General features: G+C 41.8%; 1 protein-coding gene across 1 annotated transcript; it reads left to right on the top strand.

Moving 5' to 3' along the window:
• Positions 1–2,038: 2,038 nt before the first annotated feature.
• On the top strand, positions 2,039–18,481 carry per3 (period circadian clock 3). The gene is given in 23 exon segments (XM_057361635.1): positions 2,039–2,283; positions 5,522–6,055; positions 6,198–6,260; positions 6,653–6,810; positions 7,833–7,951; positions 8,114–8,315; positions 8,424–8,475; positions 8,637–8,776; positions 9,048–9,126; positions 9,239–9,345; positions 9,678–9,834; positions 9,943–10,051; positions 10,138–10,266; positions 10,352–10,463; positions 11,287–11,428; positions 11,942–12,078; positions 12,187–12,372; positions 12,469–12,729; positions 12,815–13,518; positions 13,846–14,020; positions 14,466–14,655; positions 16,425–16,575; positions 16,670–18,481. Coding segments are annotated over 22 exon segments (3,840 nt in total). The 5' UTR covers positions 2,039–2,283; positions 5,522–5,717; the 3' UTR covers positions 16,799–18,481.
• The last annotated feature ends 72 nt before the right edge of the window (positions 18,482–18,553 follow it).

Genomic DNA, 18,553 nt, shown 5'->3' with positions numbered 1-18,553 from the left:
GCAATAGCATTACGCAGAGTCGTTCAGGAAAAGCCTGTGGTATTTTCACTTTCGATTTCTCCATATATCAAACAAAACAAGTACAGGTACATATCAACACAATAATAGCAGTGGAGTATTATCCTCCCAAGATGGCGGCGCCACCGCAACATGCAACATAGGGCGTGATGTCAGCTTCACAATCTCTATAGGCTGATTTATAAACAGTGGGATTATAGTATGACAAATTAATTTCAGTTAATTTTTAAGTTATGCTAAAATATGTATTCATTATTCCATAAATACTTGGATCACATTAAAGAATGCATCATTTATTTGCAACAATAAAAATGTTTTGCACATTTGCGTTTATCTCATCTGCACATATGGGGGGCGAACTCCAGACATGCCTGCGATTCAATGAAATGACGCTCAGCAACCCAGACATAGGCTGTGTCTCATTTCGTAAGGCTGCGTCCTCCAGAGGTCTCTTTCGAAGGCTGCTACGTCATCGAGGCTGTCTCGTTTCATAAAATCAGGTAGGACTCTCCGGAGGCACCCTTCAAATGCGACCTTCTTTGACAGGAATTCGGAGGATACATGAGCTGTATCCTTCGTTGCTAGAGATAACCCACAATTCTTTGTGTCGACCAACGTCTGTTATTTGGATAAACGGCAAAAGCTACACATTCAATCAAATATGTGGTGTTTAAATGTTAACAGTTTACAATTTGTGCCACGTTTTTTTAATCTTAGCAGCCATATGTAGTAAATAGGTTTACAAGTGTTTAGTGATTTTTAAACGTTTTGAAACAGTAAGGCAAACGTTGTATATTTGTTTAACTCTTTTGGCATTGTTTAGGGTAGAAAGTAAGTTTTGATAAAATTCAAAAATAATTAATTAATTAGTTTCTTATTCACATTATTGCTTATTTGTTTTCTATAATGCCAGCTATTCGAGAATAAAAACTTTTAATGCAGTGCATTTTCTTACTTAAGGTAATAAGCCTCTGATGTTTTGTTGTAGATTCATAGTTGTCTCTGGGCTCTGTAAAGTTGAACAACACAGCTTCTGTATTATAGAGAAATATTAAATAACAACATATATGCATATTGAGAACACATTATATGCTTATTAAGTATTGTGCATACAAATAAATAAATATACATAAGCAGTTGCATTACAAACATAAGTATCTATTGCATAATGCTCGGGTGGCATCAACATATGAAATACAGAACTATAAAAACCGGCAGCTCCTGTCCCAAATAACAACAATGGGACAACAGTGTGGTCGACTTCACGCGGTGCTGCGCAGACTGATCAGCGTATGACAACAAAGTACCGCGAGAGTGATGATTAGAAAGCACTGCTTGCTCTTTACGGCGTGACGACCTCAAGTCTGTCCCAAAATGCACTCCCATGTACCGTTGTGGACTCGTGCCTAGTGCCCTATAGGTCTGTACTTCCTGACGTCACCAAGTGTGGACTTGGAGGAGGTCCACATGTGCCATTTGGGACGGGGCCATTGAGAAGCACCCAAAGTCCCCGAGAACCGGAAGTTGCGTTTTTCAGTGCGAATTGATTGGATGTGTAAAACAGCTGTTGCGTTGAAATTAAACTCGCAGCAGACTGACAGTTGAAGGGGAGGAGTTAACGGATGCTCCGGCCAAGCCATCTACTTTACGTCATTTCAGATGGATAGTCATTTCAGGGCGGAAGTATATTTTCAGATTTTAACTGAAGATTATGAGGGTACGTGAATTTAAAAAAGAAAATGACCGGCGTTGATAAGCTATTTACTATAAACGCTGCAATATTTCATGAAAAAATAAGAATTGTCATTTTTAATTTCACTGGGACCTTAAATCCCGCAGCCTCCACCGCTACGTCCTTGTTTTCGTCGGTTGTATAAGATGGGGATACACGTGAGTCCAGAAGCAGCCTCGGCGAGACCAGCACATTGGCCACGTATCGACCAATCATAACTCGCCCTTGGTGTCAAACCCACCAATGGATGTTGAGTGGGCGTGGCGCCGCCTGACCGAGCTCACGTTGGATTGATGCGTTGCGCTCCGCTGGAGAAATGGAGGGACGCGCGAGAAACTAGAGCAAGTGATGGCGAACAGAAATAAACATTATTTCATAAAACATCTTTAATGGATTTTAAGACTGGAATTATGGATTCAATATGGATTTGATCCTAAATGGAGTATTAAAAAAAGCAAGAAGCGCAGGAAGAAGTTTGAGAACGCACGAAGAGTTTATGAACTTCTAAATCTTACTCACTCTTGTGATTTAAGGTATATAACATTTATTTGTATTACATCATTAATATTCTGTATCATATTCACTTCTCGTTTAGTAAATATGGAATGGTTTGTCTGTGTTTTACACATCGCGTTGTCTTATGGTGTTTTTTGCGCGTGCGTGCTGCTCTACTTACGAGTGTTTGTTTTATACGTTGACGTTATACGTTTCTGTATTATTGTTTTTTTTTACAGAATTAAATCAGTATAATGCGCGATGTTGGAGGCTGTATGTAAAATACATGGGGTCGTTGGGTTGATGTCAGGACACATCTTTGTTTCCGCAGACTCGTGTCCGTGCATGTGCATGCGCATTAGTGACACACTGTAACATTTGCTCATGTGTGTTATTACACGAGTTATGAATCCTGTTGCGGAGATAATGTAGGTCATGAGTGATTTTTGACAACTGGTTGTTTTATACTTCCGTATTTGTTGCAAAATATATTCTTATGGATCAATTTTGTGTCATTAACTTGCGTTGCTTTTTCGAACGAAGAGCTTTGAAGTTTTGTCAGCAGTATGTGGATGTTTATGGTCTACTTGTTTTTAAATAACCACCTGTATATTTGCTCTGCAACTATTGCAGTATGTCATTTCTGTTATTATTTTTAAATGCAGTATTAGGTTTGTGATAAGATTTTCAAATAAAACACACGCACACACACACACACAAACCATGGTTAAATCAATGTTAAACAGTGGTAACAATGATAAACCATGGTTTTGCTGCAGTAAGTTCCACAATTAAACCAAATGTGCTGTAAAACTGTGCTTAAACAAATGTTAATCAATATGCCAAATAAATAGTCTCTAAACTTTTTCTATGATAAAACAAATTAAGGAATCGTGCAGGTTTCACGTGGTCATGGATAAACAGAAAATGAGTGTTTTTCCAGTATGGATTTTTATACCACACCATTATACTACACTCGAGTGTGCTGTCCAAAGATGGCCGAAGTAGCACATAGTTGTGTGTTTTAGACACAGTGTTTGATTTAAGAACTAAACATACAGTTCATGAATGTTCCAACATGAGATGACACAGTTGACTCTTTATTCAGAACTATTATGGTAGATGTAGGAGGATCTTAGTTTAGATTGTATCATTCATTAGTTTCACTTTGTCTGTTCTTTGTTACCAGGAGACACGTGTTGCTTTATCTTTGCATTTACCTGAGAGAAAATGCATTGAACCCTTGAAATGTCTGCGACTTTATGGTTCATAGTACTCTGCAGTATATGATTCCACATATCTGCGCATGGTGTAGTTTTATGTTTTAATCTATTAAAATGTTTTTACCACACATTTATACACAGTTTACATGTTTAGTCCCAGTAGTTCACTAACTTGTATAGCAGTGGAGGCTCTCGTGGTGTTCTAAAGTAACTTTAAAAACGACTGCAGCAGACGGGTCACGACCCCAGAATGAACAGATCTGGTGTAATAAATAGGCACAGAGAGCAGAATAAAGCAATAAGCCCTGCGAAGCAGTGGGTTACAGTGCATTTTATAACAGCTAAGGGCGTAAAAACCCCCTTAGCTGTTATAAAATACACTTGTAACCCACTGCTTCGCGGGGCTTATTGCTTTCCGGTCATTCCATTTGCAATGCAAGGTTTCATAAAATAAAGTAAATAAAGTGATATTTAGGCCATGTAATGCAGTCAGCAGTTATAAATGGGGGTATTTTATAACGGCTTAGAACTCGGCTCAACCAATCAGAATCAAGGACCAGAACTGACCATTTTATAACTGGATTTAAATCACCTGGCCAGGAAGTTAAAGGGGTTTTCTAAGTCAAGCATCACTTTAACTATTGCTTAATTATCTTGATGTGAAAATATTTCTAAAAAATCATACTTTTTGCCCCAATTTAAAAAAATAAAAGTGCTACACTATGTCATATAAAAACCATTTTTCATAATGAAGCTTTAAGGCTCCAGATCCACTGAGGCGCTTTTAGGGGGCGATCACATAGAACACGCTTTTCATGTTCGAAAATGTGCAGCGTTTTTTTAATGTTGCTAGGTAACCACCGAAACAGCTGTCCTGTCAGTCAAGGATTATAGCGCCAGCGCTTTAGTTGCTGTTAACTGTCATATTATCAGAAACGTTATAAAGGTACAAGCAGAGGGCGCTTGCTCTGACCTTGCTCGGTTAATCCGCGTCAACCAACACAAGTTTCTCCTTCATCATTGCAGTCTCAAGACGTTTCAAGCAACTGTAAAGGTCCGCCTCTCCTTTCATTCGATTGGACAATAGGGAAAAAGGCGCATGACATCAAGCGCTTTTCTGCTCAGAATTGAGGTTTTTTTCAACTTAAGGCGCGCCGATCCCTCCGCCAAAAACGCGAGGCGTTTTTGGGGGGGATCCAAAGTGGGTTCTTATATGGCATCACTGTGAAGAACCTTTTGTAACATATTTATTTTTAAGAGTGTATAGTGATTTAGGGGTGGGATTTTTTTTTACATGGGCCGACAAAAAAACCCATATAGATACAGATGAACACCCTAGCAACCAATCAGCAATGCTCTAGTAACCATCTATAACACTCATAACACTCTAGTAATCACCCAGAACTCCTTAGCAACCACATTCACATAGAGCGGCCACGTAACCATAAACATGTATTAAATTTACTAGTAGTAAATTTGTATTTAAACATGTATTTAATTTACTCTTACTAGTAGTTCCTTATGAAAATCAACCCCGGTTTTAATATAGGAAAAGTGTAGTACTAGTAACTATAGATTTATATCCAACATGATTTAAAACCATGTTTGGTTTTATTTATGATAAAACTATAGTAAATTTTCATAAAGGGTACCCCAGATCACCGCAAAATTGTGGCCGCACATTTAGATGTAGAAAATGTATTTTTGACTTGTGAAACTGTTGGGACTTATTGTGAACTGATTGAACTGATTATGTAAGATGTTCAGGAAGAAGTCTCGTATACGTTCAGCTCCCTGAATAAAGTCAGACTGTTATGTAATACGTGATATGATGATGTTCACACTCGGCCATGTTATACTGAATGAGTGCCAAAATGTATTTTTTGTAATTAAATGATATCAGACATGTTTTTTTTGTGTGTTCTAAATTGAAAAACAGCGATAAGTTATGTGTATGTTGCTTTGTTGAAAAAGTTTCTTTGCCATGATATGCAAACATTGAATGTTTTGACATTTGTAAAGGTTTATTTATTTTTTTCTGTTTCTCTCGCAGTTCTCTGCAAACTCCATCACCATGCAAGGCTGTGCAAAGCACCAATTACATTCACCCTAGTAAAACAGTCATGATACATGTGGATTATACTTCAGATGAACATTGTTAATGTGGACCAAAGCAGAGAAGCAGCTAGATTCAGGAGCGCAGGGTCAATAGAGGAGGCCAGGGGTCGGTGGAGGACTTTCATAAGGGAATGCCAGGAGGAGATGGCTTTCCCGATGGAGAAGAGGAGAACTCTTCTCCATCGGGAGAAGGCTCCAGCAAGCGGGCAGGGCAAGCGGAGCAAACGAATGGCAGACAGGACCCAAGCACCAGCGGAACCGAGGAGCGGCGAGGAGGTGCGAGCTCAGCGGGGTGCGAGGAGAGCGGAGGGGAGCGCTCCGGAGGAGAGCAGGCACGGGATGATGTGGATATGAACAGCAGCCACGACTCCAGCAGTTGTAATGACAGCGTCGGCGGGTCACACCATCATCGCTCGTCCTCTGCAAATTGTGGCCCGGGAAGCACCACGGGATCAGGAAGCACAAAGAGGTACAATGAAAAAAGAATCTCAACGAAAACATATTTTTAAAGAAGACTAGGGACTAAACTATCTAACAGCAGAATAGCACAGTTTTGTGTGATAACATTCGACTCCTGGTTGAGTGAACTTCTTTTCTTTTTTTATCTTCAGCTCAAAATCCGCCGCTGGTTCCTCGTCCTCCAGTTATCATAGCGCTCGTCATACACAGTGCAGGTAAACTAACACCGATCCAAAATCATTGCAATTTTTTATTTCCTCATTCTCTTAAAGTCGCTCTGAAGTGTCGATCCTTCTCTGATGATGTCATCTGGACAGTTTGAGCAGAAACTCCCACTTTTCTAGATAATTTGCAGCGGAAAAAACAAACAAACACCCTGACACACCTAATAACTGATTATTAATATTGTGTTAAAATTACATGCATGATAATATTCTTAAAAATCCAGTGGCAGTATTTGGTTGACACTTTTACGTTTTATTGCGATAATAATGTTATCAGGAATTCTTGAAGGCACGGTTATCGTGTCATTATATTTTGACAGTTCTAGTCTTATGAATGTTAATGCAAAGAAGATATAAGGTCAGACATGTGTGTGTGTGTGAAGTGAGCAGACGGAGCACGGCCGTAAGCAGACGCACAGAGAGATGACGCAGACGGTCCATGAGATGAAGAAGCGTCTGCCGTCTGAGAAGAGGATGCGCAGTAAAGCCAGTACTGTAGAAGCTCTGAACTATGCATTAAACTGTGTCAAACAAGTCCAAGGTAAACACTCACACAGTAAAGAGAAACCTAGTCATTTAGTATTCAAAGTATTTATCTACTTTCAACAGCTAATTTATAAAGATATTTTAGCGCGTCCCTGAACTAAAAATGGCCTGGAGGCAGTACGCCAGACTGAGATATACAGTAAGAGTCAGTTGGCTCTGTCTGCAGGAAGGGTGGGTGCTGAATCTGTTCACTATGTTCATTTATCTGCTGTGATACACATCTGTACATGTATGTCACCCTTGTTTAGTGTGTACTGTATTAAAGGTGTTTTATAATGAGAAGTTTGTAGTAAGGTGATATGTGCTAATGTTTTCTGTACGATCTCATCATGTGCGTTAGATGTATCAGACGGAACGAAGCCAATATGTATCCAGCTCACACATTTCTGTCTAAGATTCGACGGGGTATTCATATTACAGTTAACTAACACTATTCAAATATTTATGTTAATTGAAATCAAAAACTTAAACCTGACGAAAATGAGAACATTTGGCAATAAACTTGGCAATAAATGGAATAAGTTCAAGTTGAGGCACTAAAATGAGTAACAATGAAAAATTCGGCTAAAACTGAACTAAAGCCACAACAGTGAATTAAATCTATTTAGCAATATTAAACATGAACAACAAAATGACAAAAGCACATAACAAAATTGCTGAAAATGAAACAAAAATAACATGAAAACTCAAATTATAACCATAAAAGCTGAAATAACTCAGATTTTCACATGTAAATATTTGTTTTTGTGTTTGACGGTTGTGGCACAATGTTCAGTGATGTCATACATTTTTTTGGTTTTATTCCGTTTAATTTATTTTGTATGCATGTTTGTAATGCCTTTAGGAAAAATGTAAATAATTTCAAACCTTATATTTGGGTTTAAGAATGTCTAACTTTGGACATAAGAAGATGTGTAGTGTGTCTATGATTTAATGTCTTTTGCTCCAACAGTGATTCACTGTACGCATTCGGTCACATGCTCACTCGGGTTCTGTTCTCTTTTCTGCCCCCTGTAGCAAACAGCGAGTACTACAACTTGCTGATGAGCAGAGGTGTGGAGGAGAGGCGAGATGCGACCGTGTGCACGCTCGAGGAGCTGGAGGGGATCACGTCAGAACACACCCTGAAAAACACGGTACGTTCCTGCTGCCTTTCGTTCTCTGAAAATGAGCAAGGTCATGGGTTCGATGCCCAGAGAACGCATACTCGTACAACAAAATGTGTAGCTTGAATGTGTGTCACTTAAAAAAAAAGCATCTGCCACATGCAGTTCACTGGCAGTTCTCTGCTTTTTTAGGACACGTTTGTGGTGGTTTTCTCTCTGGCCACCGGGAGGGTGGTTTACGCGTCTGAACAAGCGTCCAGCGTGCTCCACTGCAAGCGCAAATTTCTGGAATCTGCAAAGTTTGTGGAGCTGCTGTACCATCAGGACGTCAATGTGTTTTATTCGCGCACGGCGCAACCGTGTCTGCCGCCCTGGAACGTGGGCACGGACAGCGGTGAGTCGACCGACGGTTGTAATGTCACTGGCCATTCCAGATCACAATAAAAGCTTATCAAGAAATAAAAGCTTTGTGTTTACGTTTGTCATCTGTCTTTCTTTGTAGTGGCACTTTTATTTGAATGCGCCCAGGTCAAATCCTTCTTCTGTCGAATCAGGTCGGTGCATTTCTTCATATCATCTGCACACGCTGCAGACATTTATCTCCACTTTATGACTGTATAGCAATCAGTGTCTCATTCCTGAGGTTTTCTGGAGATTATATATCGTTAATACTTCATTCTGAAATGTCTTATTAAATGTGTGTGTGTGTGTTTAGAGGAGGGAAGGATAGAGATGGAGAGATGCGCTATAGTCCCTTCCGCATCACGCCGTATCTGCTGAAGGTTCAGGGGGCGAGTGGAGAACCAGAGCCGTGCTGTCTGGCCCTGGCCGAACGCATCATCTCAGGATATGAGGGTGAGTGCCTCTCTGACCCCCCCCATACTGCAACTGTGTGTAGCGTGTGCTGTATAACATATTTTTGTCACGTGTGTTGTTATTCGATAGTCTTGATAAGTTAAAAAAAATCTGAAATGTTTATAAAATAGGAATACACCTTTAAACGGTGGTGTACATACTGCACAAAAGAGTATGCTGTCATGTAATTCATAATACATGAGTTTTTTACCCAATTAAAAGAAAGACACCTGTTTATTTCTGTTTGTTTATTTTCTTTGTTTGTCCCCAGCCCCACGCATTCCTATGGACAAGCGCATATTTAGCACAACACATTCTCCAGGCTGTGTGTTTTTAGAAGTGGATGACCGGTGAGCGGTTTTAAAACTAAATTGATAATATCGCCAAGATAATAAAAACTTTGATTTCTCTTTCAATATTTGTTACTTTGTCAAAATAATCATATTCGTGATGTGTGCGCAGTGTGGTGCCGTTGCTCGGTTACCTCCCTCAAGATCTGATCGGTACCTCAATTCTGACCTGTTTGCATCCAGACGATCGTCTGCTCATGCTGGCCATGCACCGCAAGAGTACGTACACTATACCGTTTGCTTCTGTTTTCAAAGTCTTGGATGAGAGCATCTGTCCAGAGCAGTATATAATGACAATCCAAAATCAGGTATCAAAGGCAAATGGACCGCATGCACTTAGTCACAAAATACCCGCAGACTCGTTGTAGCTCTGCATATTTATAAGTCATAATTTTGTTTATAAACACACTGAGGTCATGAACACTTGGCACCACAGAAATCCGGTGGCGACTTACGATGCCTGATTTGCATAAGTTGATGAAAAATCATCATTTTCTCACTAACCGAATCTTGATATATTATTATATCATAATGCTGTTTTATCTCCTCAGTTCTGAAGTACGCGGGACAGCCTCCGTTTGAGCATTCGCCCATCCGCTTCCGCTGTCAGAACGGCGACTACGTCACTCTGGACTCCAGCTGGTCCAGTTTCATCAACCCCTGGAGCCGTAAGGTGGCCTTCATCATCGGCCGGCACAAAGTTCACACGTAAGTGTAAGACCGTTCGTGATGTATTTGTTCATCTGTTTATTCAAACCTTCACGCTTGCACTCGTCCAAATATCTAAACCTGTTTTTTATGCAATTTGGATTGAAGTGGTCCTCTGAACGAGGATGTTTTCGCTGCGAGGAGAATAGCCGAGCATCCGGTCATGTGTGAGGATGTCAAAGAGCTTCAGGCTATGATCTACAAACTTTTCCTGCAGGTGAGAGATCACGCAAACCCTGAACGGCTGAATGATGAAGTAAAATGCGTTCTGAACTCACGTGACGGTGTCTGTCTCATGTTCAGCCCGTTCATAACAATGGTTCCAGTGGTTATGGAAGTCTGGGTAGTAATGGCTCTCATGAGCACTACATCAGCGTGGTGTCATCCAGCGACAGTAACGGCAACCTCTGGGAGGATTCGCACAGAGAACCGGTTTGTCAGACCTGTACTTTTCTCCGGCAAAGTGATAAAAAGTGTGTAGTTGGGGTTTTTTAAGGGTTTTTGTGCGTTTTGTCAGATGACGTTGCTGCAGATATGTGCCGACGTCAATAAAGTGAAGAACTGGGGTCATCAGCAAGCGTTTCTCGACTCCAGGAGAAAACTCACACCACAACAACCGGCCACTGCAGGTACTGACACGGATTTCAGTACACTACCTTTATGAATACAAACTCTATTTTGATTATTTACAGGTAAATGTAAACGCATGAAAGAGCCAACACAACATAGCCCAAACTTAAAGGGGTCATTTGACACGGCTAAAACGAATATTATGGTTTGTTTTAGATGTAATGCAATCCTCTTTGCCCCGCCTCTCTGAAACGCACAGATGTTTTACAAAGCTCGTCGCTCTGAAAAGCGAGGTGTGCAATGATTGGCCAGTTCACCAGTGTGTAGTGATTGGTCGAATACTGCAAGCGTGTGATGTAAATGTAACGCATCTTACCATATTTGGAACATCAGGTTCCTCTTCAATTGTACTAACAGGTACGCCCACCTTACTTGCGTATACATTTGGGTGGTCTTAGTCAAATCATAGCACGAACTGACGTGGATTTGTGGGGGTGTGGTTACACGAGGCGTTTCAGACAGGTCTGGATGAGCATTCGCTTTTAGATAGAATGCATCTTTTGTTCTGACACTTGCAATTTTACGTGTCTAATACATGCATGGGCAACTTATAACACACCAAAGACACAGAAAAACACGTGTTCGCGCCATATGACCCCTTTAAGATATCTCCAACCACATGCTATCTCTCCAAATCGCTGCCTTCCAAAAATCGACCAACTTGAATAAAAGCTAAAAATCCAGGCTGTCAGATTTCAGTTGTCTGTCTTGTTATAAATAAATACAAATTGAGCATATTTAAGAGCATAAATTATAAACCTGCGAAGTCGCCAAAACCCACACTGGCAAAAGTCTGTAAAGAGGATCTGTGTTTGTTTCCAGCAGTGTCGGGAGCCAGCGTTCTGCCTGAGGGCGCTCAGGGTTTGGGAATCAGAGCTCATCTGAAGGAGTCTCTACAGGAGGCCAGAAAACAGTCACACGTTCCCTCGTACCAGCAGATCAACTGTGTGGACAGTATCATCAGGTGAGAGACGCTAGTGCAGGTCGATCGTCACGTGACATCAAAGTACAGCGAGAGCGATTTGAAAGCTATAATGTCATACGTTGATCGGTCTGCGCAGCACCGCGTGATGTCTACCGCACCTGCTTCATATCGTCAATGACAAAACTAGACATTCTTAAAACTGCAATACATAACTGTAGCCGCTGTTTAGTCATTTCTGTTTGAAACAAAGTTGCAGGTTACTTTACATGAGTTGAAGTCTTTATGTCAAACTGGCATTTACCACAAAATCGTACCCGACAGCTCAACTTCTAAATGATTATCATAAGCTTACCATTGTGTATTATGGTAAGAAAACATTTTTTTGTGAATTTCAGATCAGTTTTTCATCCCCCCAAAATGTTCAGTTTTGAAAATAGTTTAAAATGTTGACTCCACCATCCTTACATATTATACATGTTAGACGTTTTTACCTTTGAATGGCTCTCACATATATTTTAAGGAAATTGCTGATTTCCGTCTGTCTTTCTGTAGATATCTGGAGAGCTGTACGACATCTGCTCTCAAACGGAAGAGTGAATCTCGGTCCATAGCTACCTCTTAGTCTTCCTCCATGTCTGAGGAAGATAAACCTCCGGCGACCGCACACGGAGATGCTGCCAACACAGATGGTAAGAACCTTCCCTATCCTTTCCAGCCTGCATTATGAAATTATCGGTCACGCAAATAATAACCGATAAATGTCAAATCTATTTTCCACCGATTTCTTACCATTGCAGAAGCTGCGCTCGAGGGCGGCGGTATGCTGGACAGTCAGGTGTTGGTGCGTTCGGCCATGGCGGCTGCGATGGTTGGAGTTTCGCTCACTGACATCACGCTGTCCACGGAGGCCATGAGCGCCGTGTCCGTCACTAGTCAATGCAGTTACAGCAGCACCATAGTGCACGTGCCACAACCCGAGTCAGGTACCAGTTTAACCAATGGCACTTCTTACATTTAGTTGAAGGAAACAGCACAAACACGCTGCGAAATGAGCATTATTTCATACTTTCTTTTCCCAGAGGTCACTGCCTTAGAAGATGCTCCAATGGGGAGTGAGCCAACAGACTCCGCCCCCACCCCTGCACAACCCGCCCCCAGCACCTCCTCAGCCTCTCATGAGGAGTTGTTGGTGGTGGGACTCACTAAAGAGGTGCTCTCGGCCCACACTCAGAATGAGGAGCAGCAGTTTGTCAATCGTTTCCATCATCGTATCCTGCAGAGTCCCTACAGCTCGTACCTCCAACAGGACAACAGCAGCATGGCCCACTCCCATCACAGAGGTGTTGTTTATTGTGTTCCTCATCCAGATTGACTTAAAAATGGACTAACAGTTAATAAATCTAGTCATTTCCTCTTTGTGCTCAGGCGATGTTGTCCGACCTCCTAACAAACACAAACGACAGAAACCAGAGGACTCATCTGACAGCTATGGTTCACAGCCGGGCAACTACTGGTCACTTCCCAGGCACCCGGGAGCTCCGCATTCCTCGTGGCCTTCCTCCGAATCATCTCAACCTCTGCCATCCAACATCGGCTTTGTGCCGCCCATGGCTGTGCCGGTGCAGACGGGCCCATACGTGACCGTCGTTGGCCCGGAGCAGCAGCCCGCGATGGTTCAACCTGACCAAGGCATCCAGAACCTCCAACCCATGCAGCCCATGAGCCCCGCTATGTTCGTCCTACTCCCCGGCTACCCTACCAACTTTGGCATGTACCCTCAGGCGATTCCTGTGGCGCCACCCGGGTTGGTTCCCCAGCCTCATTACAATATGGGCGGGTACGTCCCGCCCGGCGCTCACATGCCAAAGGGGTCTCCGATGCAAGGGAATTTCGCATGGTCCTCCGCCACAGGAGTTGGGACGCCTCAGGGTGCCGCCCCCGTGGCCGACTCGATACCTACACCTTGGTTTGGAGAAGACCTGGATGCGGCACAGCCCACTGCTCTGTTCTCCATCTCACGCTCCAGCTCGCCCATCCAGCTGAACCTGCTTCAGGAAGAGCTGACCAAACCGTCAGAACCCCAGAACAGCACCGGTCCAGGGAGTCTGCAAGAGCATCACGCCAAAGCGGTGAGACTGGAATGCTGCATGGTTACCATTGCCATTAAAGAAATATTAGTACGAAGCGATGACGATTTGTGTCATAAGTATAACGAAAATATTATTCCATAAACAGAGGTGGCAATAGAAAGAATAAATCTACAGAAAATAAAGAAAATGTTAATCGAAGTCATGGCTACCCCTTTGTTGCATATTGTAGAATTTTATAAATGTACTACAAAAATAACATCAAATCAAATTGGATTCATTCCAATTTTGCAGTCAATTATTTTTAGACATAAATAGGTATGAATAAGGTTTTGCCTTTAGTATGAAGGTCTTTTTCTGTGGTCACAGGACGGTAACCAGGACGCTCATTCCAGCTCCAGCGAAATGCTCGATCAGCTTCTCCAGGAGGACGCTCGCTCGGGAACCGGCTCCAACGCTTCGGGCAGCGGCTCTGGAGAGTCCGGAGGGTCACTGGGTTCCGGGTCTGGACTCGGTTCTAACGGAACGTCCACCAGTCATACCGGTGCTGTTCAAAATCACTGAATTATAAATGTTCACCAGTGTGTAGGATAAAGCTTTGGGTTGGTTATTGCTCTTTATTAGCAGATGGTTTAAAAAAAACAGTATTTACTCTTCGTCATGTTGTTCCAAACTTGTTTTTAACTATAAAGGATAAAATGACAATATAACATACAGTATATAATACAATTGATCATTATAGTTGTAATAGCTATTAAGTAAAAATATTTATAATATTTATAAATATGTATATTTATAAAAATATTTTTTTTTTATATTAAAAATATTATAACTATTATAATAGTAATAGCTGAAAAAATTCAAGAAAAAAGAGACGTTATTTCACCTCTTCCTTTTTACAATAGAGACAACCACAAACTGTCTCTTTAAATCAAAAAAAGTCCTTGTGATGTCATCACACTGACCATCTGTGTTTTTCCCGCTCACAGGCAGCAGAAAGTACTTCGCCAGCAACGATTCATCAGACATGTCACGGAAGGCACGCAAGTCCGCGGAAGCCCAAGAGAGGGAACGTACGGCCTTCAAGAAGCACCCGCTCCTTCAAGAGGACAGTCCGCTGTGGAGCATGATCAAACAGACCCCAGAACCAGTCATGATGACCTATCAGATCAGCCCCAGGTATCAGACCTCAACCACACCCGAAGAACCCTTCTCTCTCCGTCTCTACATACCTCTCAAACAAGTCACTTTTCGTCAAAATCAGCCGTTTTGAATCAAAAATAGGTCATTTATGTGAATCGTGTAAATCCGAAGACGTCTTCTCTCGAGCGTCTGAAATGTCTTTGGTCCAGCACCTGGATTCGTTTGGCCAACCAGAATCAAGATAACAGCCAACAGCGTCGTCTTTTTTGGTCTTTGGTCCAACCAGAATCAAGATAACAGCGTCGTCTTTTTTTGGTCCTTGGGCCAACCAGAATCACGCGTTCTAAACGTCATGTTTGCGCCCGTGAGAAGTATTGCTGGAAGGGACGAACGCAAAGTGTCTGCCAAAGAGAAAATGGCGTTGATATTTATTATTCAGTTCGCCCGTGTGATCGAAACGGCTATGTTATGAGACACGGCAGTGCACAGGGGGGTGGCCGGTGGCTAGAGCCGGTGCCCCTCTCAACCCCACCTCCACCTCCGGGCAGCTATCCATTCAAGATCCCCGCTAGAATACGTCTGTTAACACTCCGCTAAACCTCCTCTGATTCAGCTTATCAGCTCCATGTTTTCCCGCTCGCTCCCCAGTGTCACTCACAGCCAGTCTCTGTCCGCGCGATGGAGTGAAGACGACACTTTCAGAAGTTCATCCCATCACTGTAAGGACATTATCCACATTACAGACATTACATTGCTTGATACGCAGAATTAATAATTTGATAGTTTGTATTTTTGTTTGTAATGTTTTCAATTCAATTTTATTTATATAGCGCTTTTCACAATGCGAATTGTTCCAAAGCAGCTTAAGACGAGAAAACCAGAAAAACACAGAAAAGTTTAAAACAGCACAATGCATGGTGTTTATAGAACAAGCAAGATCATTCTAGTAATAAATAAATAATATATAATATCTAATAAATACAGTTTCCAGTTGAGCAAGCCAACACGGCCCTGTGGCGAAGAACCCAAACTCCCATGATAAATAAATGGAGAAAAAAATCTCGGGAGAAACCAGTCTAAGCCGGGAGGGCAAGGTCTCCTCTGACGTGTCTCGAGTACTACAACACTAGCAAGCGCTTTGCTTCCGATGGACACGCATCCAGTTTGTATTTGGAAAGAATTAAGGTGCACCAACACCTCTCAGAAAACGTTGACAAATGAAGATCATTTTAGATGTTTAATTACGGCTTGGAGCATTGGGATCGCGAGACGAGGGCAATGTATTTATTTTTATGAAAATCTCAAATTTGACCAACATCCATATTTTTCCTGTAGCTCAAAATGATTGTCATGTGATTAGCTGCTGCTAAAAAACTTGTGCAGGCCAAAAGCCTGAAGAAAATGACAACCCCCCCCTCGTATGGCTGTCACCTTTTTCACCTCTTCCGAGTTTGCAGGTCTGTCTCTAAAACCGGGGTTCCAACTGCGAATCCCGAGGGGAAACGTGACGATTTGAGCATCTCTTTCCACAGGAGAAAGAGTGCTGCCCGGCTCTCGCTGAGGTAGTTCCGATCAAGCTAAATGTCTCATTGCACTGTCCACCCTGTTACCCTGAGGTAGGTGATTTCAGGCGACGGTACACAATGAGACCCGTGTTAAGCGGATGATAGTAAACCACACATGGTTATGAACGGAGGTCAGGGCGAGTCTGCGGAGATTTTGTTTCGTAAAACAGTGCTTCGATGTCAAAACTGGGCATTTGAAGTGGCCGAGTTTTTTTATTATGTGCACGGATGTTCTTCCAGGGATCAGGCGCAGGTTTTGCAGGACGACCGGGAGAAACTCCTTCTGATGCAGCCCATGCAACCCTGGTTCACGCAGGAACAGAAAAAAGAGCTTGTTGAGGTTCATCCGTGGATCCAACACCACACGGTCCCGCAGGAGATAGAAACACAGGTCTAAAACACTTCGTAAAATGTTTGGTACTGACAAAAATGATATAGCTTATAGCGAAAAACCGGTTTCATGAATTTAAATCATCTTTTTTTAGGGATGTGTAAGTTGTACCAATTCTCCAATGGAACCGGGAGAGGAACTTGCTCTTCACAGTGACTCTCCGGACCTTTCCACGCCCGACAGCCTCTCTCCACAGTCGTGGGACACCAGCACAGACACCTGATAGAGAACGCTCGGTGCAAACGCAGACCGGCATCTCCCGATCTGACAGACCCTGGAGGACAAACGGTCGCCCACATCCGTGTGTCACTGTTATAACTCTACCCAAAGACACAAGCGGGGCGAGTCCTCTTCACGTGGACGTCACAGTACCATCACAGGAGATGCCCGGCTCCCCATGTGAACTTTAGCAGTCGCCGTCTCTTCTGTCGTCCGTTTGCCGATCGTAGACCCAAACAACTGTGATTTGGCACTGATGGCATGTGTTTTTGAAAAGCCCATTTTTCTTTTTTTTTTAGAAGAAGAAATCACATAAGTGTATTATGAAAGTGGAAGCTACCACTCCAGCCAGCGTTTCTAGACACGGGTTGCATTCATTACGACCTGTTAAATCTCACCAAAAGAGATGAACTCTTGTGCAGATGTACAGTATGTTCAAAAATGCCCCACGGGGCAAACACTTGCCACCAAATCTGAGATCATCTACAGATGCCCTCAAAAAATTATTTTGTACCCACTTTCTACAGCGTGAAGATATTTACTGCAATTAATTTTGCCATTTCATCTCAGTCCTGTGTTGGTCTTCTGTCATGTTAGTTTGTCTTTATCTTAATGTATTTTTTATGCAAAGAAGTTCATGCAAAGTTGTCTCGAAACTGATGACAATCTTTCATTTGAGAAAATGTTTCTCCCAACTGATTGTTTAAATGAGACCTTGAAGTCCCCGTGAACCGGAAGTTGCGATCGTTTTTACTTCCGTATTTCCGAGTGAAACGGAAGTCCGAATGAGAAAAATGGTGTGCGTGGCCTTCGACTTTTTCTGCGGTTTGATTGGATGTATAAAAACAGCCGATGCATTTTGAAATGTATCTGGCAGCAGACTGACAGTTGAAGGGGAGGAGTTAACGGATGCTCAACCCATGCCGTCTAACATATGTCATAGGACAGAAGTGCATTTTCAGATTTTAACTGAAGTTTATTTACAGCACACAAATTTTAAAAAGAGAATGACCCACATTGATCAACTATTTACAATAAACGCTGCAGTATTTCATGAAAAAATAGGCGTTGTCATTTTTTAATTCACTGGGACTTTAAATATGTCAGTATTAGTTTTTCTTTGTTTCATTACAAAACATATTTTTCTACTCTATATGTGACTGAAAGGTGTATTGATGTGGTGTATTGCTGAAAGGTGTATAAAACTCAAAATAATGCTGGTGGATATGGACCATTTTCTCATGTCTTCTCCTTTGAAGCTTACGAAACTCTGCTTGGGTCACATTTCACCTTAAAAATCAAAAGAGAACAATGTCAAACAAAATTTTGCATAAAAATTATGCAAATGCAATGCACATATTGTGCATTCAAATGTCTAATATAAATGATTTGTGTGTTGGAAAATTATTCAAATGACAAAAATACTCAAGTTTTATAGTTGATATTGGGGTGAAATGTGACGATTCACTCATAATGTTTTCTCGTTTATACCGTAACTCTCACCAAACCCTCAATCTCTCTCAAAACTTTAATTTATTGAACTTGTAAATACTGTCTTGTGTGTTACGTGAGCTTGGTCATGTGGTGTTCCCCTGTCACAACTAGAATTTGCTCTTATGTTTTTATAGATTATGTTGAAGTAGATGATGGCTGAACTAACTAACATTAAAACTAACATTAAAACGTGTGATATGTACAGTTTTTGATCAAAGATACGTTTTTGTACAGTTTATAGGAAAAAACATGTAAATAACAGTAC

Source organism: Triplophysa rosa, linkage group LG20 (genome assembly GCF_024868665.1).
Source record: "Triplophysa rosa linkage group LG20, Trosa_1v2, whole genome shotgun sequence".
NCBI lineage: Eukaryota > Metazoa > Chordata > Actinopteri > Cypriniformes > Nemacheilidae > Triplophysa > Triplophysa rosa.
This window is presented reverse-complemented; position numbering and strand designations above follow the sequence as displayed.